The sequence below is a fragment of the Suricata suricatta genome, chromosome 10 (genome assembly GCF_006229205.1).
Source record: "Suricata suricatta isolate VVHF042 chromosome 10, meerkat_22Aug2017_6uvM2_HiC, whole genome shotgun sequence".
Taxonomy (NCBI): Eukaryota; Metazoa; Chordata; class Mammalia; order Carnivora; family Herpestidae; genus Suricata; species Suricata suricatta.
The window spans coordinates 112,144,405-112,164,500 of NC_043709.1; the positions used below are offsets into that span (position 1 = coordinate 112,144,405).

General features: G+C 39.8%; 1 protein-coding gene across 3 annotated transcripts in view; it reads left to right on the forward strand.

Moving 5' to 3' along the window:
• Window positions 1-20,096, forward strand: part of CCNY (cyclin Y) — a 298,139-nt gene that overhangs the window by 246,770 nt on the left and 31,273 nt on the right. For all 3 annotated transcript variants that reach the window (XM_029953203.1, XM_029953205.1, XM_029953204.1), the window contains 4 exons: window positions 7,298-7,398; window positions 13,226-13,261; window positions 16,532-16,589; window positions 16,676-16,795. In XM_029953203.1, coding sequence (XP_029809063.1) covers window positions 7,298-7,398; window positions 13,226-13,261; window positions 16,532-16,589; window positions 16,676-16,795 — 315 coding nt within the window. The remainder of the gene's footprint in view (window positions 1-7,297; window positions 7,399-13,225; window positions 13,262-16,531; window positions 16,590-16,675; window positions 16,796-20,096) is intronic.

Below are 20,096 nucleotides of genomic sequence, written 5' to 3' on the forward strand. Positions count from 1 at the left end.
AGGAATTGGCAAACATTTCAAAGGAGCTGGTGTTTGGTTTCCAATATTGTGTTTTCAGTCTTATGAATTCAGGTTTAAACTCTGATCAACAGTAAGCTACTTGTTTCTTCAAATTACAACTATCATTTTTTCTTTACTTCCTTTTTATTTTTTAAACTTTTGCCAAGAAAAGAAATGATCTTCTGGAACCAGAAATGTTTTTACCAGTATAACTGTGTTCATTGAGAATTCTGAAGGGATGTTGCTTAAGAACAACTTAGTATAGCGAGAACACTTTATTAGGAGTCAAGTGGCCTGAATTCTGATTGTTCTGATACATCCTGCTTTGTGATGCCTACTTCCTGTCGGAATTGGGAAAGTGCTTTGCTTCTGTCACCCATAAAGAGGAATGATATCACTTGTCTTCCAGAATTGTCTCACAAGATGGTTATGAATAGCAGTGGAGATAGGATATGTGAAGGCCCATAAACAGTTGCATTGTGCATATTTGAACTTTTATGACAGTTTTCTAATTATGTAGAAGAGTGAGCTCAAACGAAACAGGAAAGAAACTTAAATTTCTTACATTCTGAGGCGACTCTAACCTATTTTTAATTCTCTGTAAATTAAAATTTTTAAGACCTACTTTGAATGGACATCCAACCTTCCTTACCCCCAGTATTCTGGAAAATGCTCGTTTCTCACACCACCCTACCCCAGAAGTACAGCCTGGACTACATATGCCATTACATTTAAGAAATGAAGTAACAGAAAAATACTACTTGGAAAATGAACTAGTTTCTTTTGTAGCTGAAGCAATAAGTAAACCCTGTGCTCCTTGGTGTGCAGAAGCCTCCTGAGGGAGCAGGGGTCCCTGCATGGCCCTCATACTATCAGGGAACCCCTTTACCTCAGATGATGCCAGGCCTAAAGGGTTATAATTCTGCATTTTGCCTCACAGCCAGAACTTTAATGAGAAAAAGTACTTCTCATTGTAGAGTCAGTACACTGAGCCATAATAAAGCTGAGATTTGACCTGGGCGTGAAGTACATTATGAATGTAATTATTTTGTGGTGACAGCATGCATGACTCACAATAGAGCAAAATTTGACCTCAGTGTTGGCATTTGCCCAGCTTTTGTTCTTGAGATCCAATGTTGGTTTATTGTGTGCTTTCATAAATTAATGATTTTGCCTGCTTCTGTTCTTAATTCCATGGATGTTTGCTTTTTCTTCTAGTCTTTCAGTGTTTCAGAATATGTAGTCTTTCCCTGCTATAAAAAATTGATGCTGCCAAAAGCTATTTGGTCTCCCATTTTCTTCTCATGGAATAGTAGTTTGTTAGTACCTTGAGATCAGAGATGAGTCTTTGTTTTCTTTGGTTTCTTCTTTTGTCAGTGTGTCTGTGAGGCCTGTGGTGGTATTAGAAGGATGCCGGTGGATTCCCCTCTCGTGGCCTCGAGTGTTTCTGTGCTCTTGGATAAGTGCCCTGAGTTTATATGGACGTGGGGATTGTACAGAATGTCCTTGTATCCACTCTGTATTGACTGTGACTCAGGCATAGATACTTTCAATCCAGTGAGGAAGCCCCCGCACTCTGCCTTCATAGTTTTGTCAGACCATGTGCACACCGTGAGTGGCAGGTGGTGGCAGTGGCCACCTCAGTCTCTTTTTCCAGCGTTCCTGTGCTCTTACTAGACATGTTTGCACACATCAGGGCTTCAGTTAATTCTGAATAAAGGAATGATGGTGCAAATTTTATTTCTCTGTGCTTTGAGAATCTAACCTCTTTTGGAGAGTATATTTATATCATTTTTTCCTCCACACTTTTCCATTTCCTCTATTAATATTAGCTTATATTTTTTAATGCTTTATTTTTATTTGATCCTTAGCAAACCCTAAGAAGTAGTAGGTCAGTTTTGTCCAACTACTGAAAATCGGAAGTTAAAGCACAGAGACTAAGTGTTATTTATGACTTCCTGATATTTGTTGAGCATGTTCATGTGGTAAGCACTCCACATATTGTCCTGGTAGAGCCCTCACAGTGCCACGATGAGGGGTGGGTTCTGCTCTCCATATTTCACAGATGAAGACATCGAAGCATACAGTGACCTTATAACATTGCCTAAACTGGGATGGTACTGGGTGTGAAAGAGAGTGCTTTTATTGGTTACTAGGGGACAGCGGGGGCAAACTAGGACTGTCCCCAGTAAGCCAGGATGTGTCATCATCCTACTTAACTAACTTGCCCAAGTTTACACAGCTAATCAGTAGCAGAGCTACATCCTGAACTCCAGGCTTTCAGACTCCGACCATAATCTTGCTTCACTGTCCAGGAGTGTCTCATCCACATGAGCTAATTTCTAGCAGGACCACAGGAGAGCCAGGACTTCGGCCTCCTTGTTTTGCCACCCACTGCTGCACCACAGTATGTCCTGAGCATGCAGTTATCTCACCGTCCAGTGGCATGGGCCCTTGCCATGAGCTCCTGTTTGCCAAGTTGTTAATAGGTGGCCCTCTCCTTTCTGCTCTTGGTAGGACCACATGGACTTTGGAGTCAGATTTGGTTCCAAATGTGGCTCTGAATTCTGGTATCTTAGATTTGACCTTGCAAACATGACTGAATTTCTCTGACCTCCTTTGATTTATCTGTAAACTGAGAATTCTGCGTGTCTTGCTAGGGGTTTGTGAGCTGTAAATGACTACATGTAAAGTATCCAGAATACCACTGGCTCTTATTTGATGGCCATTAAAAAAAGTCGTTGTTGTTACTGTCATCATTTAATTATGTCTAAATGTAGTGTACATGGAAGGAAGAAGTGAGTGGTGACCTGGGGAGATGAAGAGGTGATAAATGTCCCCTTCCTGCAGTGGAGAATCTCTGAATCGTTTAAGCAGGGAGGTGACGTGATCTGATTTGCTTTGTAAAAAGATCACAGTAGCGTCAGAGGAAGACTGGTTGGGAGAGGAATGAACCTAGAGGCAGGATGGTTTTTGCAGTAATAAAGGTGAGAAGTAATGGAAGCCATTCGTACACCAGTTAGTGGCTGCAAAGATGTAGAGGAAAATGCTTTTTGAAATGTAGTTAGTTAGGAGGTAGAATCAATAGTACTTGATGGAAGGAGACCAAAGGAAAGCCAAAATATATACTTCTGTGGATTTCTGGTTTTGAGCCATCATAATTGAATGGAAGAAGAGATTAATTTGCCATTTGAGGTACCTACAAAGAACATTGAGGTGGAGAGCTCAGGAGAGAGGCTGGGCCAGGGAGGAGAGATTTGGTTCTCATAGGAGAGCAGGAAGAAGTTGAACAGGAATAGAGCAGGGTCTCCTGGGGGGAGAGAGCACAGGGAGGCTAAGAGACTGTTCCCTTCCACTGAGTGGAGAGAAGTGGAGTCCACAAAAGGGGACTGAGGAGCAGAAGGATAGAAGGAAACTAGGAGGGAACTGGGCTGAAAGTACTCACTGCAGTAGAACCCGGAGCTCCTTATGAATGGGTGTTGTGTGCAGAGTGTGAACCAACTTTCAGAAAATCTGAAGAAGTGGAGTCCTACTAGCCCCAGCCTAGAGAATGTAGGTCTTCTGCTGGAGGTGAGTGTGGCAGTACTGCAGGTTCATCTTCCAGGCTGGAGGAAGCAGTGGGTGAGTGAGTGGCTGCTTGCCGCAGAGCCTCTCCGTTTCCTGAGATGCTTGCTGCCTGTGGGGGGCTCAGGGTGAGGCAGCAGACAGAGGAACTGAGAAGGTGGCGAGGGAGGTTGGAATAGTTGGGAGAAGAATAGTTGTGGTATCTCTGGACCTCCATTTCTTTTGGTCCTACACTTAGATTGTGTGCATGCACGTGTGTGTATGTATCTTTGTATCTATCAGACATTTGGAGTCACAGAAAGGAATAATCTCATTATTTGGGGCAGGTGATAACTCTTCAATAAAATCATCTTAAATATACAGCCCAGCAACTGTGTGTTAGTGGATCTTGGTAGAAGTAATAGGTTATTTTATGCTGTGGACATGGTATGAATAGGTGGACTAGATGGTCTTCACTCCAGTTCTGAAGTTTTATTCTACATATTTAGTACTTAATTTGTAAAATACACACAATTTCAAAGATATAAACTTTTCTTTCTCAAAATATTTTGAATAGTAGTTTAAAGCTTACTTCCTTAAAACCCATAATTGGGCTTCTCGCTAATTGGACTGTTCTCTGCTCTCCTTCCAAGCAGTTTATGGTTGGCATTATAGTATCTGCTCTCTCACCAAGACTGCTGTCATTCTTGGTGTCTAAGCCAACTAACTATACTGCTATGCTCTTCCTTCTCCAGTAAAACAGTGTCTTCGTCATTTTCTTCTATATACTTCTGATATTCTGATCTGTTAACAGACATTAGCATCAAAACCATTCTCACCACTTTTTTGACATGTTTAATGTACTTTTTATTTAACAAGTACTATGTGCTGGCCCTGCTCTAAGCACTTTACAAATATTAACTCATCTACTCCTCATAATGACGCTGTGAGGTAGGGTCTGTTATCTTCATCTCTGTTTTACAGACAGGGACGTGGAGGTGCAGAGAGGGAGGCGAAGCAGCTTGCCCGCTCACGGAGTTGGTTATGGCCACGGCAGGTTCACCCCTGGGGTTGTGACTCTAGTGCCTGTCCTCACCTGCTGCTCTCCGGTGCACCACGGCTGTAGTATTTATGAGGAAGGACTGGAGCCTAAGGGGAAGAGTGTATATGTGCCAGACGTACACATGTGCAAGCATACTCACTTTTTAGAATCATGGGACAGCTAAATTAATGTAGTATTATATGACACTAAGACTGTACTCTGTGCTTATTAAAAATAGTTAACAAATTAGAACACATTTTTCTGTGAATGTCCATGTGTCTCTGATGCTTCAGACGCATTGCAGAGGTCAAGCTGTCCATGCTGTAGGACACACACAGTAGTGCTGCACTCAGAAGATGCTGGTGTCCGGACTAGTCTCCTCCCTCTGCTACACAGAACGGTTCAAAACAGAAACTAAAGCAGGAAGGCAACCCCAGAGTCAAGAGCTTTTCTGCTACAGGCTTTTAATTATTTCAGCTTTTTAGTAATGTGAATTTCAGATCCAGAGAAGTTTACATTCTCTGAATCTTGTAGTCCTGACATTCAACATGTGACTTAACATCCACATGATATTTTAGAGGGATGAGGCACCCTGCAACTAAAAATCTTCATAACTTACTACCTAAGATTTGTTTTCAATTTTGGAAACTGTAATGTAGTTCAAAAACTTGGTTGATGTTCCCCTGGAAAATCGGGAGCTTTCGCACACTAACCCTGAAGAGTAGGAGGCTGTGCTCTGTGGAGCTGGTCTCAAGTTAACCCTGACCTTTAGGGACTGTGTGTGCCCTGGGGTGTGCCTGCCCATGGGCTCATGGAAGGGAGTTTCTTAGACTGTGAAGGGAGATTGTGTTCACCTGAGTGCACCTCTCATCTCCTCTCATAGATTCTGATCCTCATGCAGTTCCCATCACATTTTAATCTTGTGAAATTTATGTCAGAGAGAATAATTGAAACTACACACAAAAAAAGTGAGTTATTGTCCTTTTGCTTCATGTTTGGGATTATACCTAAAATTACCCTGTGTCTCTGAAAATTCATTAACAAATTAATTAACCGATTAATTACTGAATTTTGGTGTTAAACATAATATCTGTTGAGGTTTTTGTTCGTTGTTGAGATTTTGCACCCATGAGAAAAATTTCATAAGACCTTTAATAGCTATATTACGTTCTGAGTTTTTGGTGTGTCTTGTGTGACTTAAATATGAGTGCTATAAGAGCTTAAGAAGAGAAAAATAATTTTTAGTGCCTTTGGGTTGTCTTAATGAGAATGTTGTGATTAACTTGCTGGATGTGATAATGCCATTTTAAAATTGACATTCAAATTGTAACTTGATCTTTGCAAGTTTTCTTTGTGCCCTTTTCTTACATAGGCACAGAACAGTGTGCACTTAAGAAGGAAAGCCCAAGAACTGAATTTTCTGACTTTAGTTATTTCCTTCTGACCCACGCGCTATTCATATAAAACCAATGGTAGGGAGGGTTGTAATGTTTCAGTAGTGCAGTGCCCTCTAGCTGTGATTTAAGGAACTGGATACTTCAAATATTTCCCACTTATTGTTTAGTTTTGAGGGAGAGATCCTATTTATATCATTATTTTTGTATTTCTTAAGATATTGCATATTTTCATAATTTTATTACAAAGGAAACCTTATGAAATGAGAAGTAAATTTTAAAGTGTGGAATAGGGCATTTGGTCTCTGATTTACAGGGCTTCCTTGTAAAGTGTGGACACTGAGGATTTTGTTGCAGTTCGGCAGTGGAGGCAGACAATTTTATTATACCTGAGGGATAATTTGTATTGGTTGTTGGAAATGCCACTTGTACTGTCATCGTAGTACCAGGCAAATAGGAACTTGTTTGAATGATTTGATTTTTTTTCCCTAACTTGCTTTTGAACAAGAAATATCTGAAGTAATATTTACTAATCATATGCCCACATATTGCCAAAAATCTACCTAGTATTCAATTAAGTATCATCAGTGTATAATTTAAATTCTTTTTTCTTTAGTAATTTCTTTCAGAAGTAGTTCTCAGTTCTGAAGTTCTTCAGAGAGCTCATATTTTATACATTTGTGAAAAACCAGTCATAAGTCCAAACAGGCACCACCTGAAGGTCATTCATTGGTTGTATTTTCCAAAGAATCAGAAATTGTCCCCTTTAAAATGTCTTATGCTCCTGAAAAAGGAATACTTTTTTCTTTTTAACTTCATTTCCTGAAATTCAAGTAGATTAACCAGGAGATCTAAATTTATATTGGTTGCATTTTCCATGCCCTCCAAATGAGCTGTACCCCAAGAATAGAGAAAATGGGTACAGTTGATCTCAATGCATAAAACTGTGATGCTGCCTTAATTAGAGGCTTTCACTGATGTACTGAGCAGTGTGTTTCTTATTTTACACCGGCCCCGGGGCCAGGGACTTGTATGGACTCTGTAACATACTCTTTGATGCTTGGTTGCAAGCGAGTGCTGCTCTCCCGCTGAAGGAGGCTTGGGGCCAGCAGTGGTTTTGGTGACTTTTACATGGGGAAGAACAAGGAGTTTCATTGTAGGAAGAAAATATTTTTGTACTGTTCTTGCTGGCAGTATTCTTGTTTTTTGCTAACACATTTTCCCCCTGTGGTCTGATATCAAGTTTAGGGGGATAATGTTGCTTGGAAGAATTTTGAGCTTCATTTAATTGTCCTTGTTTGTTGCCATTGTTTTCTAGCATCCTCCAGGACAAATATCGAGGAAATACAGCTCCTGCTCCACTATTTTCCTAGATGATAGCACAGTCAGTCAACCAAACCTCAAGTATACAATTAAATGGTAGGTACACACAGTTTTGCTTAACTGAATGCTTTTTCTACTCCTTAACCTGACAGTTAACTGGTTGGTTGTGGGGTCTGAGAGTGCTAAGATTGGGCTGGAGAAAGTCATTGACTCTTGAGGAAATCTGTTTAAAAAGTGACTTTGATAGTTAAAATGTGGAGTGTTCAGAATATTTGTACCATTTACATAAAAGCAAATTTAAAAATTATTTTCAATGTAGATGAAAGCATGTATTTGATTTCTGTGCATACTTGCTACCTTCCCACCTTTTATTAAAGCCATCCTGGAGTAAGTCTGCTAATATGTTACCTCTGAAATAAAGCAGGGCTTCTGTGGTTCCCTTTAAGAATCGAGGCTACATAGAAAGCAGGCCTGACAGTGAAAGCATATTTGCCCAGAGTCGAAAGATCTGAGTTTTGATGTTGACTCTCTCGACAACAGGGAGGGTTTAGATAAGACCCTTCTCTTTGTGGCCTTGTTTTAAAGTGGGATTTAAGGGAGGAAGAGGAGTCTTTGGATAAAATTCTTTCCCTTTTGGGCTTCAGTTTCCTAATTTTAAAATGGAAGATAAGAAGAAAGGAACACTGTTTTTTCTCTTATTTCCATTAGCATTGTGATGATAATGACCTTTGACAGAGATCCCAGAAAACCTATGTGCTGAGGTCTGTAGTCATCAGTTCAACTACCAAAAACCTGGGGTATTTTATTTCTATACGTGCTTAAGAAATTTCACATTTAGCAACAGTCCAGGTTAGTGTATGATGTAAGTGTTTTAATTTCTAAATAAAAAGTATTTTTTCATTTGAGTGGGTTACGTTTTCAGACTTAGAAGCCCTACTTTTAGTGTGACCATATGTGACAATAAATCACAGCCTCAGGCAGGCAGCGGTGACTGTAGCAGTCTTCTGTGGACATCATCCGCTCTAGGGGGCAGGTGGAGGTGGAAGATGGAACCACTTCGAGGGAAGCTGCCTTCTCTCCTGAAGGGTTGCATGTTTCCTAAGATCTGAGTAGAAATGTAGCTTTTTTCCATATTATCTTGGCTTTTAAGGGCCTGATGAATAACAAGTGGGCATAAACCCAAACAGTCTATGATTGCAGCCTGGAAGAGGTATTCATGTCAGAGCTCCACAGTGTGTGACCTTGACTAAGCCACTTCCTGCCTTTGTGCCGTGGCTTACTGCCAGCACAGAAGGTACAGTACCTCTTGGAAGTATTTTCTAGAGTAAATCACTAGTAGTTGTGGAGAGAAGTGGAAAGCCCTGAAGATCTATGTACCATGTGGCTTTTGGCATCTGCACAAGTACCAGAGAGCCCTGAAGAGAAGCTGCTAACTTCTCTTTAATCCTGGGATGCTCTTTGACAGGAAGGGAGGCCAACTGGAGCAGAAGGCATCTTTACTCAGGGCCAGCAGGAGCTCTTGGGATTTACAAATGGATCTGACTCACTTACTCAACACTTTACCCTTGGGTAACTTAAAATTGCCACTGATTGTGACATAGACACTTAGGAGCCTAGTGGGAAGACTGGATAACACTTTGATATGTCAGCGTCACCTAAGTTAGGAATGTTCTGCTGTGCAAATCAGTGGTTCCAAGCCCTGGCTATACCCTGGCGGCATCTGGGAGCTAAAAAGCATGCTATCAGCAGTTTAATGTCTCGCTGTGTAGCTCTGGTATCTGGAATTTTAATACCCTCGCTAGGAGATTGTAGTAGGCAGCCAAGGTTGAAAACTCCTCATGTAAGTGGACAGTTCTTCTCCGTCCCCCACCAAAGTTCCTTGAAACTTCTAAATTATAGACTAATACATGGAGGAAAAAGAGCTGAAAAGCTGGCCCAGTTAAATAGCAGACTGTTGAAACAAAACATTCAGTGTGGATACTATGACTTCCCTGATCCAAAAGACATTTCCTTTGCACTACCTAAATGTGAAATTCTGTCAGTCAGTAGTTCATTTATTTTAAGAAGGGCCCTTCCCCCCACCCCCCACTCCCAAAAGTGTATTTTGGACCTCAGAGCAGGGTGGACCCTAACTGAAGTAGGATGATCAGAATCCTTCCCTATAAATGCCTCCATCTCACTCTTGGCTGGGTCCTAATCAAAGAGCTAAAGAGTAAAAAAACATTTCAGGGTGTTAGCGGGCCTGGGTGAGCCCCAGCCAGGGTGTTTGAAGGTGTAAGGAGAAAGGGATACTCAGAAGGGAGACAAAACGGGGTAGGAAGAAGCTTAATCTGAATGCTGCCTGTTCTAAAATTGTGCCCAGAACTTATCCCGCACCGGTTTTTGTTTTGTTTTTTTTTTTTTTTTGCTTATTCTGCTTCCCTAAACCCAAGAACTCTTCTTGGTCCCCTCCCCCCAGACATTAAAAATGCCAAAACCATTAATACAGTTGAGCTTTATTGTGTACATGGTACATATCTTTGGGCTGAACTTCCTTCCTGAAAACCAAATATGACCTTGTTTCTTTGAGAAAATCCTTTGAGTTTGAAACATCAGTTTCTAACCTGAGTTTTAAAAGAAACCCCGTTAAGTTGTGGGCTGCCAAAATGAACACATGTATTTACAAATTCTAGTTGAGAAGTGCATGGAGGGGTGAGTGCTGTTCTAACAGTAAATGGAAAGTTGAAGTGTAAAAAGTGGGCGCGGTCTGTGCTCATTCTTTTCATAGGCACCATTTCTGTTTTCACAACTTGGATTTTCCCATCTTTCCCCTAAATGCCAACAGCTGTGGTATTGAATTTAGGGTTTGCTAACCACTCCCCACCCCTCTGCAGCTGACCTCTGTCTCCCCTCCTACCCCCCAGCCAGAATTCCCTACCAGACGTAGGAATGGTGATTAAAGGAAAGGATGGGGGGGAGACGGATCCCCATTCACACGGCTGGCCAAATCGTCTGTGGACCTGGGCCTCTGAGGGTTGGACAGCAGCTGCTTGCCCACCTGCCTCCACCTCCTTGGCTCAGCTCCTCAGCGCTGGCAGAACCCACCGCCTCATGGTCTTCAGAGGTTTTAGGCTTGTCACATGCTTTCCTGAGTTAGCTCTAGACTCCTACAAGTACAGTGCCAACAGTCACAAATCTGTTTTGCTTTCTTGGTCAGGAAAATAGCATTTCTTTATTCCCAGCTATGTGGCAAAAGCAGTTGAGCAAACCCTTTGATCCAAATGTACTTCTGATTTGGCTCCAGTCCACCTTTGGTGAAACCTCACCATTTTCTGAGTATGTGTCAGAAATGACCAGGCCTCCAAAGCCTGAAGTGTGGAACTGATGCAGTTTTCAACTGACTGCACTTTGCCCCCAGCAACTTCTTCCAAGATGACCGACTAAACTGGCCTCTAGTGCTGTACCGTATGTGAATTCTGAGCTTGGTTTTCTTACTTTTTGGGATATAACCTAAAGTGGAAATTGTCCTACAGTGTGGCTCTATTTTTCATGGAGGCCTAAGGGTGATAATGTCCAGTCTTGCAGTTGGCTCAAGGAGATTTGGAAGATAGTGACCTATCCTGAAGATTTTAAGTCAATTTGCAAGCAAATTATGAGATGCTTGAGATGACATTGCTGATAGGGGAATAACCATGATGATAAAGACTTTTGTTTTGGAATTTTATGTTTGAAATAACTTTTGTATATTTCATTTGGTTATAATAACATCTCTGTGCTATAGTTGAATTGTCCTAATTTTATAGATGAGGAAATGTTGGCTCTGAGAGATGAATGAACTGTAATAAATGAAGGATCCAGGTTTCAAACCCAGGTTGTTCCGACTTCAGGTCCAGAGATATTTTTCCTTTGTCACACTCCACACGGAGGAAGCAAGAGCCATTATCTTTCTCAATCAGTCAAAGCGACCAAATTAGTCACTACACCAAACCCAGTCATTTGAAACATCAATCTAAATCTGACATTAGATTAGAAAGCAGTCAGACAGCATGGCTATTAAATGAATTAAATGGTAATTTCATCCTTTTCTTCAGAGGCAACATGTTAGAACATGGGCACAAAACCATTTCATGAGTCAGAAATCCTGGTATCCAGTGTCTGAACCTGAATTTTTCTCATTTGTGCAATAGATCAATACTATCTCATGCATTTAATATCAGGGCAATTAATATATGCTTGAAAACATTATTATTATTTAATTCTGAAGTCCTTTCACCCAAGTTACAATTCCTTTTATCAGCTTAGATGCTCTTGAATGTGTTAGGAGAAAGAGGATATATTGCCATTTGCTCGTAAGGACTTTTAACACTTACCTGAAATCATTTGAATGAATAGTTCTGGAGAGAGATTTGGAAGACGAGAGTAAGTGAGTGAGTCATAGGTAAGCCTCTGAGCTATTTGAAATCCAGCGCTGAGCAAGCTGTGTTTAGGACTGAGCCGTCTTCCTTCGTGTCGTGCCTGGATGGCAGTTTCTGTGCCCCAGCTACCCAGAACACAGTCTCATACAGCCAGTTACCAATATTCTTAGGAGCTTAAAAAATACATTTTGGTCACCTAAATAAATTTTAAAGTAAAACAAAAATAGTGGAATGACCTGGACAGCTTACAAAAGAGGAAATTTGAAAAAAATTGGTCAGTGAACATGAATAACACTGCCAACTTGATAGGTGATCAGAGAAATTCAAATTGAAAACAAGTATACTTTACCTATCCAGTTGGAGAATATTTTTTCAGAATATTCAAGGTGAGTGTCAGCAAATGTAAGGTTAAAACAGACACTGACGGGGAAGTACACTGGACCATTTTTTTCCTGCAAAAATACTTGTCAGCGAATGTGGGGAGCCTTCAATTATTAATGATTTTAGGTTGAGTAATTCCCATTACATAAGGTTTTCTTATGGAAATAATATAGTCATAGGTTGCACAAATATTTGTCTCTGAAAATATCAGTTTGGTGTTAATTATGATTGCAAAATATTAGAAACAACTTAAATGTTCAATAGTAGGGGAATAATTATTCAGTAACTATATAAATGGAATATAATAGGCCATTTAAAGTCCTGTTTTTCACGCATACTTTAATGGTAAGAAAAATATTAATGAGGACAAAAGTAGGATGTAAACCGATTTCCACATATAACTGAGAGACAGAAACAGATATCCATACATCTTCAAGTAGTCGTCTTTGGGCAGAGGGCTTACTTTTTTTTTTATACGTCCTATATTTTCCAGAAGTTATTATGAACATAATAATTTTTAAATCAGAAAAGCATTATTTGAAAAAAAATATTCAGGGGAAGGAAGTGTCTTCATTAAATTCAGATCCTTTAAAATGTAAATTAAAAATTTTAAGGTAGTGTTACAAATAGAATTTATATTACTATTTTAGCAAGTAAATGAATAAGTTAGGTGGATTGCCAAGAGATTACTGATGCAAGAGAAAAAAAACAGCAAACCACTGTGGGGGATACCCACATTTTTCTTGTAGTTATAAATAAACTAAACATTTTCTAAGAGAGGAGATAATACATTGGAAATTTCTAAAGGTGCTTGATTTGCACTACCTGTTTTTACATAGTGTCTATATTTTACAAATGAAGAAAGCTTAAAATTTCAAGTAGAAAGAAAATCTGTTTCTAAATGCCTCTTGAAGTTTTGGTGTTTCTGGAAAAGATTTAATTGCTGGAAATGGGTACAAGATTGATTTACTTTGAAGAATGTGGTTCTTTTTAAGAGTGGATTTCTTGATCTGCATTCTGCTTTAATTGGGACTTTTGAGATGGATTGTTTGACTTTTACTTAAGTTTAAATATTTATGGTCAGACAGATAACATACAACACTTAGGATACGCTTATGAAACATTGAACTCTGCATTTTATTTTACAGTGTAGCTCTCGCAATATATTACCACATCAAAAACAGGTATGTGAATGATTAATTTTATGCTAAAAATATTATACATTATCTCCTATTATGTGTTCTCTCTTTTTTTTTTTTTCAATTATACCTTTATATTCTCTAGTTATATTTTCATGGAATTTCTAGAGTTAGTATGATTTACGAAACTTCCCAGGTAAGTGCCAAACTGCTTCTTAATCAGAGGAAACCAAAGGGGTGTTTGTGTTTGAAGCCAGCAGAACAGAGCACGTCTTCTTGGTAGTGTTCAGCTTTCCTCTTCACTCTTGATTTCCTGTATAATTTGTTTAAACATTCCTTTATAAAATATTATTTTAAAAATTTACTCTGTGCAACTTCAACATGAGAAAAAATGCTTATAATTTTAAACCGGTAGAAGAAATTATGGTGTAAATTTAGATATAAACTATTTTAATGTGGTAGAATCCTCTCTGATATGTCTGGAAACAATTTATTTAACTGAAAAAGTCAACTGAAACAGAATATCACAGAAAAGTCATTTAAAAAATTTACCTTAAACATAAAATATGTAAAAAGTACATTTGTTGCCATTTTTTATGCAGCATCAAAACTTTTGCCTTGAGCATGGTGCATTGGTTAGAATGCTTTATTTTATAAGCCACACCTATAATTCATCCTTTCCATATTTTTTTAAATCAATAGTGAGAAAACTTTCAAGATGTTTGTAAAATAATTTGAGTGTAGAATCTTTCAGGTTATGACCACACATAATCTACAACAAATTTATTTTTAGTGATAACTTTTTCTTGGGTGTTTCCAAAGCATTCCTTCTTCATTTTCATGAGAATAGAGCCACTCTCATTGCAGTCATATTTCATTGATTGATATATAACATTTTCATATGTCATATGAATATAACAAGTACAGCTGGTGTGGGCCCATCCTGGGGACAAGAACAGCTAGCTCCTGGGTAGCATGGCTCTTGGTGGGAGCCACATCACCTTCAGTCTGCTTTACAAAGGGGACCTTGGAGAGTTGTGGTAAGTCAGAGGAGTGGAGCTTTGATGACGGAGCTTCTAGTGAATGAACAGTATTGTGGGAAAACACAAATACCTGGAAGCAAACACTTGGAGAGGTATTCTCTGCGATGATCTTTTTCTATATTGTAATTGCCATTCGTAGTTCTTTCCGGCGCTTCAGAATTTTGGATGTAAGAAAATGGAGCATAGTGGAACTTTGAACCTTGCCCAGAATAATATATCAGTGAAAGTACAGATTTTGTCTTGCTGCCTGTTTCTAAAAACAGTTCAAACTTTCAAACATTTAAGTCTCATGTAACATTATAATACCATAGTGAAACTTGAATGTGTTCTCAAACCAATTTTGCATTAGTGATTCCTCACTTCTTAGACTATTATGCATCTCAAAGTTAATATATAACCACAGTTGGAAGTAAGAAGATCCAGCTTTATTAAGCATTTACTCTGGCTACCCTATTTATATGCATTATCTCATTTAGTGTATAAAACAGTTCCATGAGGTGATACTGATACTATCTCCATTTATCTTAAGAAAGAAACTAAGGCACAGAGAAATTAAATAATTTGCTTATGAGTGCAAAGCTAATAAATTGGGGAAATTGGGGATTGAACCCAAGCAATATACTGAGACTTTTAATCATATAATCTACTGGATTAATGGTGATGAAATGGACCAAAAGTTCGTAAGTAGAAGTGGGGAAAATCCAACTAAAAAAAGTGAATGTTAGTGAACAGCCATGATAAATCAACAGATTGTAACCTGAAGGTCTTTGGGAAGAGGTGGCATGACTATGCAGACCTTTTTCTTGCTAAATCATTTTGGGCTAACTTCTCGAGCTGGTGATAGATCCAGCTGCTTGATAGAGAGGGTGCTGTTCAGCTGGGATACTAACTTTCAGTGAAAGTGAGAGGAAAATCCGTTTCTCAGAGGAGTCTGTTTTTTTCCTCAAAGTCATTTTAGCTTAAATTCTTATTCCTCATTTTATATTTTTGATCCTTTGTTTTCATTTTTAAAGTTACTTTTGGTGAATATTTCTCTAGAATCCTGAATGGCTTTTTAGGGTCTTTCATTCATCAGAAATCTTGAACAGGACAGAACTGCCCAAGGAAATGGGATGTAGGGCCGGGCTGTGTCTCTCACACAGGCTCTTCGTGAGAGGAGAGACCAGCTGATTCTTCACAGCCAGGTCGTTATAAAGGAAGTGCAGCTGGGACAGCAGAAGGAGCTGTCTTTATGTTTTCAGACCGTAGCAGGTCCTGCCTAGTTGAACCTTCCTTTTATTTAGGCTTATCTAAATCTTTGTTGCCTGTCTTTCTGTAGACTAGTGAAAATGACCACAGGTATGAATGCCCAAAGCTTTAAAAATAATTTCTGTTGTGTAAACATAGTAATGAAAACGAGTTGTTCTGTTAAGATCTTTCTTTGTCTTTTATTTTTATACAGACCATAAATTTGTAGAGCAGAAATTGTAGTGTTTGCTACAAAGGGTGTGTGTTAGGGAGAGGTCTGTATGCTTCTGATATTCATAAGCCTAATCGGCATTTGGAAGCATAAACCTTGGAGATTATACGATTTACTAAAAGCAGTGGTTTCCAAATTTGGTTTTTAAAGAACAGTTTTTAGGCAGAAGGCAAGTGACATAAAACAGATGAAAGTAGTGCTGTCACTGGTGAAGTGCGGAAGAGCCCCGCACAAGGCTTCACAGGGAAAGCCACCACTTTAAATGGCATTTACTGGCCTGGTAACAACGAGCCATTCTTTTATAGTTTTATAGCTTACTAAATAAGCTTTTCTACGTGTCACCTCTTGTTTTTCAGTATAAAAATTTGAAACTTATGAAGTGTTTAAGTTGCATGTTTTAAAAACTTTAGTTTCTAGGACACACTGAATGTTCATTTTTACCCTTGAACTTCTTTCCTGTCAACTACAACATAGTAATGGTTTAATCATATCCATCAGCCTTTGCTTAGAAACAAGATGTTTAAAGAAGTTTATTACTTTCTTAGATTTGGTTCATTTGAAAATCGAGAATTTTTTCTCACTTAGGTTAATTCAACTAAATGTGGTTCATAACCTTTATTTCATAGCTCAATAAAAAATGATTAAATATTGTACACAAGAAAAATTATTACTCATGGATAGCCAATAGCGTCTCCTACATTTAACACTGACTTCAGTTTCTTGAAACATGTTAAATCAAAATACATTTTTATTTTATTTTGAATGACATTCTTATAGAAAGTAAACTCCATTTTCTCTTCTTTTCCCCACCAGGGACCCAGATGGAAGGATGCTCTTAGATATTTTTGATGAAAACCTTCACCCTCTTTCGGTAACCTCCTCCTTCTGATGTTGTTTAATTATTTCTCTTCTGTTTTTATTGGGTGGCCAGTCATCTGAAAGTGTTTCCTTCCCCAGAAATCCGAAGTGCCACCAGATTATGACAAACACAACCCAGAGCAGAAGCAGATTTACCGGTTTGTTCGGACACTATTCAGTGCTGCTCAGCTGACGGCCGAATGTGCCATTGTCACCCTGGTGAGTGCCTTCACGATGACACAGCCACTCTGTAGTCCACTGGGGTGGGGTTGCAAGCAGGGGGTCTCACCAGGTGCCCTAGGGAAACGGCATCTTTGCCTTCAAGGTTGTCTATTTTTTTTTTCTTTTTTTTCCTGGGAGTGTAGAGAATGGATCTCCCAAAAGAGGGGGTGAAGGCTGTTCCACAGTCTCCACCTAAAGTCAGCTGTAAAATCACATCCATTACCAGTTAGTGTCAAAATGTTAAAGGCAAGTAAGTAAAACCTTGGGCTAAAGAGGAAGAAGAACCAAAGCCACTCGCTCCCTGCTAACATCCAGGTTTCGTGTTGATTCCCTACAAAGGTTTGCATGACATGAGTAAGAGATGAACACACACACCTCTATGAATGCCTACTATATATTGTACTATGTATTACTGCCCTCTCTTTTGTGGTTTTTGTGACAATAATGTGTCTGTAAGATATTCAGAGACAACTTGCAAGTAATCTGCACTTTAAGACTCAAATAAGACATAAAAATCTATGATCTTACTTAGAGTCTTAAAACTTTAGTGGCTGTTTGGGTCCAATCTCATTTGGGAAATAGATTCGATGGTAGAACCCATTCTCACCGACTTTTACATTGTGCGCAACTCAGATAAGAGGTTAGCTTTGCCTGTGAATGAGCCATCCCAGAGGAAGATCAGAAAGCCATTCCCTGTTGTTTCTGAGAAGAGATTATTGTCTAACAGAAAGTTTGCAGGCCACCCAAGGACCCTTTGTATCTCTGCCACACTAAGAGCTTTGTGTCGTTCAGCTAATTCAACAGTAAACCTGTTTGTTTATTCATTCATTTGCTCACCCATTTGTTTTTTCACTTTCTCTCACTGAACTTGCCACTTACTGGATAAATCAGACCTTCAGTAATTGCTGAGTGATACAGAATGATTCTAGGTTCTTCTGTCGTGTCTGAGAAGTATTATTGCTTAGCTTTGTTCCCCCAAAGGATTTCAAGTTCTTAAAAAACAAACAACAGGGAAACAGGTTGAAATTGTAAAGGGAAATGGCGATGAAGAGAAAAAGAAGAGTGTGAAAACCAGATGAAGCCATGGATGAGATTAGTACTAAACTTCATGCGAGGAGAAAGATTTATCTTGAAGCTGCTGCAGATGGGATGTGGTGGGCATATTTTTCCTTTAATTCCAACAAAAATTATGACCTGACTCTGACCCAATTGTTAAAAGAAGGTTAGTTCCTGTGTAGGACACAGGACTGAGATCTTAATCCCTGCTGCTTCCCCAGTTTCAGCCCAGATGTTGAGAGAACATCTAAAGTGTGTCCTGTCTCCAGAGGTCATGGGGACAATTGGTTAGTTCATGTCTTTGGAGGACTGTAGGAGTGGTACATTTTTGTCAGTAATTGTAGCTACTGACATCTTCTCTTGTCCTGTTAGATAAACTGGTGCTTTAGCAGGAGATTAGCTTGTATTGGGGTCTTGATAGTTAGAATCCAAAGATGAGCAGCTTTGTGGGCACGGCACTGCAGGCTGATTCTCTGACTGCTGCAGCTTATGACTGAGAGTCAGCCTGCACACCTGTGGCCAGAAGGCAGCTAGGTGCAGGCTCTGAGCAAGACCCTTGTAGGGTAATTCTTCCCTTCTCTGTGTCCCTTGGAATTAGAAGCAGCCATTTAGAACAGGTTCAGTCTAGAGTTGACAGACCTGCATTGATCTCTGCTTTTCTCCTGGGCATTCTCTTGGTGTCTTGGCATACCATCCAGGAGGAGGCGGGGGTGGGGGGAGAGCAGCAGTTTGCTCTGGCCCTGCTGCCTGCAAGGAACAGAACTCAGCCTGCCTGTGGTAAGAGGGCTTCCAGGACCGTCAGCTACCCAGAACCGAGTTATGACTCACAGCTTCATTAACTTTGTCTTAAAAGAGTAACAATAACTAAATTATCACTAAATATATTTTTTAGCCTTGCAGAATATTCTAAAACCTCTGTTACTGATACTGACACATGAGGAAATTAAAAACAGGATGAGGTCATTGATATTGCACCTTGATGATCTCTGGTGTTTTCATATAAGGGCACTGTATATTCCCAACAACAGCTGTGGGAAGCTGGGGTTGGGTGGAAGGCCATGATATCCAACTGCCCCTCTATATGGCCCATCCTTTCCCTCCGGACTTATTGGAGCTGGGTTATACTTAGAGCCATGAACATTTTTTTCAGTCCCATGTGTGGTACCTGGATAACAAACTATATAGCGCCCTGTCTAAGCCAGGGATTTTGATTATGAGGATGAGAAACCCACACAAAGAGGCCAAGGCAGGAGATTTATTGGAAGGCTCAGGAGTCCCATACATGCCTGTTCTCACCCTGTAATGAGATCAGTAGCAGGTTGCTCTCTCTGGGGCTGCCTCTTCCTCCCTCTGCTCTGCCTATTGGGTCTACAGGCTGGTTTCTGTTCGGATGTACATGGCCAGGAAGTAGCTTTCCTAACCCTGATTCTCCATCACTTTTTCATATAAGGCCAAACTGGCTAATTCAACCCCTGGTGTTCAGTTCAGATTTTGAAGAGGGGATGAATTTTGATGGACTTCATCAGTGATTGGCTCAGTTCCTTTGGGTCTTTTGTTTTCCCTTGGAACAGTCAGTCAAGACCCAGAGCTGATAAGAGAAAGGGGCCCAGGGCTCTGTCCTGAGCCATTGTTTTTCTCACTCTGTACTTTTTTTTTTTTTTTTGCCCAAAATCTCCAGTGCTTCTGCATCTTCCTCTGAGGAAGACAAAGAGAAGGCCCTTACATGACCTATAGCAGGATTAGGCAACCTTTCATCTCAGCTCAGCTGCTGCCAGTTTCCCATTCGGGCCTCTTGGTCTTTCCTGCACATACCAGTACTTGCCTTAGGACTTGGGCACTTGACACCATCTGGGCCTGGAATCCTCTTTCAGGGATGTGCTTGTGGCGCCTCCCTGGCCTCCTCCACGTCTTTGCTCAAAGGGCAGTTCCATGAGGCCATCATACTTTGAATTGTAACCTCCTTCCTTACCCCCACATTCCCTTCTCTTCATTTCCTGCTTTCTTGTTCTTCATAGCACTTATCACCAGTTCACATTCTTTAGGTTTTACTCATTTATCTTGTTTCATTTATAAGTTCCATGATTAAGAGTTTCTTTTTAATCTTTTTGTCTTTCCTGTTCACTGCAATATGATCAGCCTCTGGAACATAGCCGGGTACCAAACAAATATTTATTAAATGTCAGAGTAAGTGTAGTGTAATAACTACCTACTGCTTAAGTAAACAGAAGTGGTGTTGATGTAC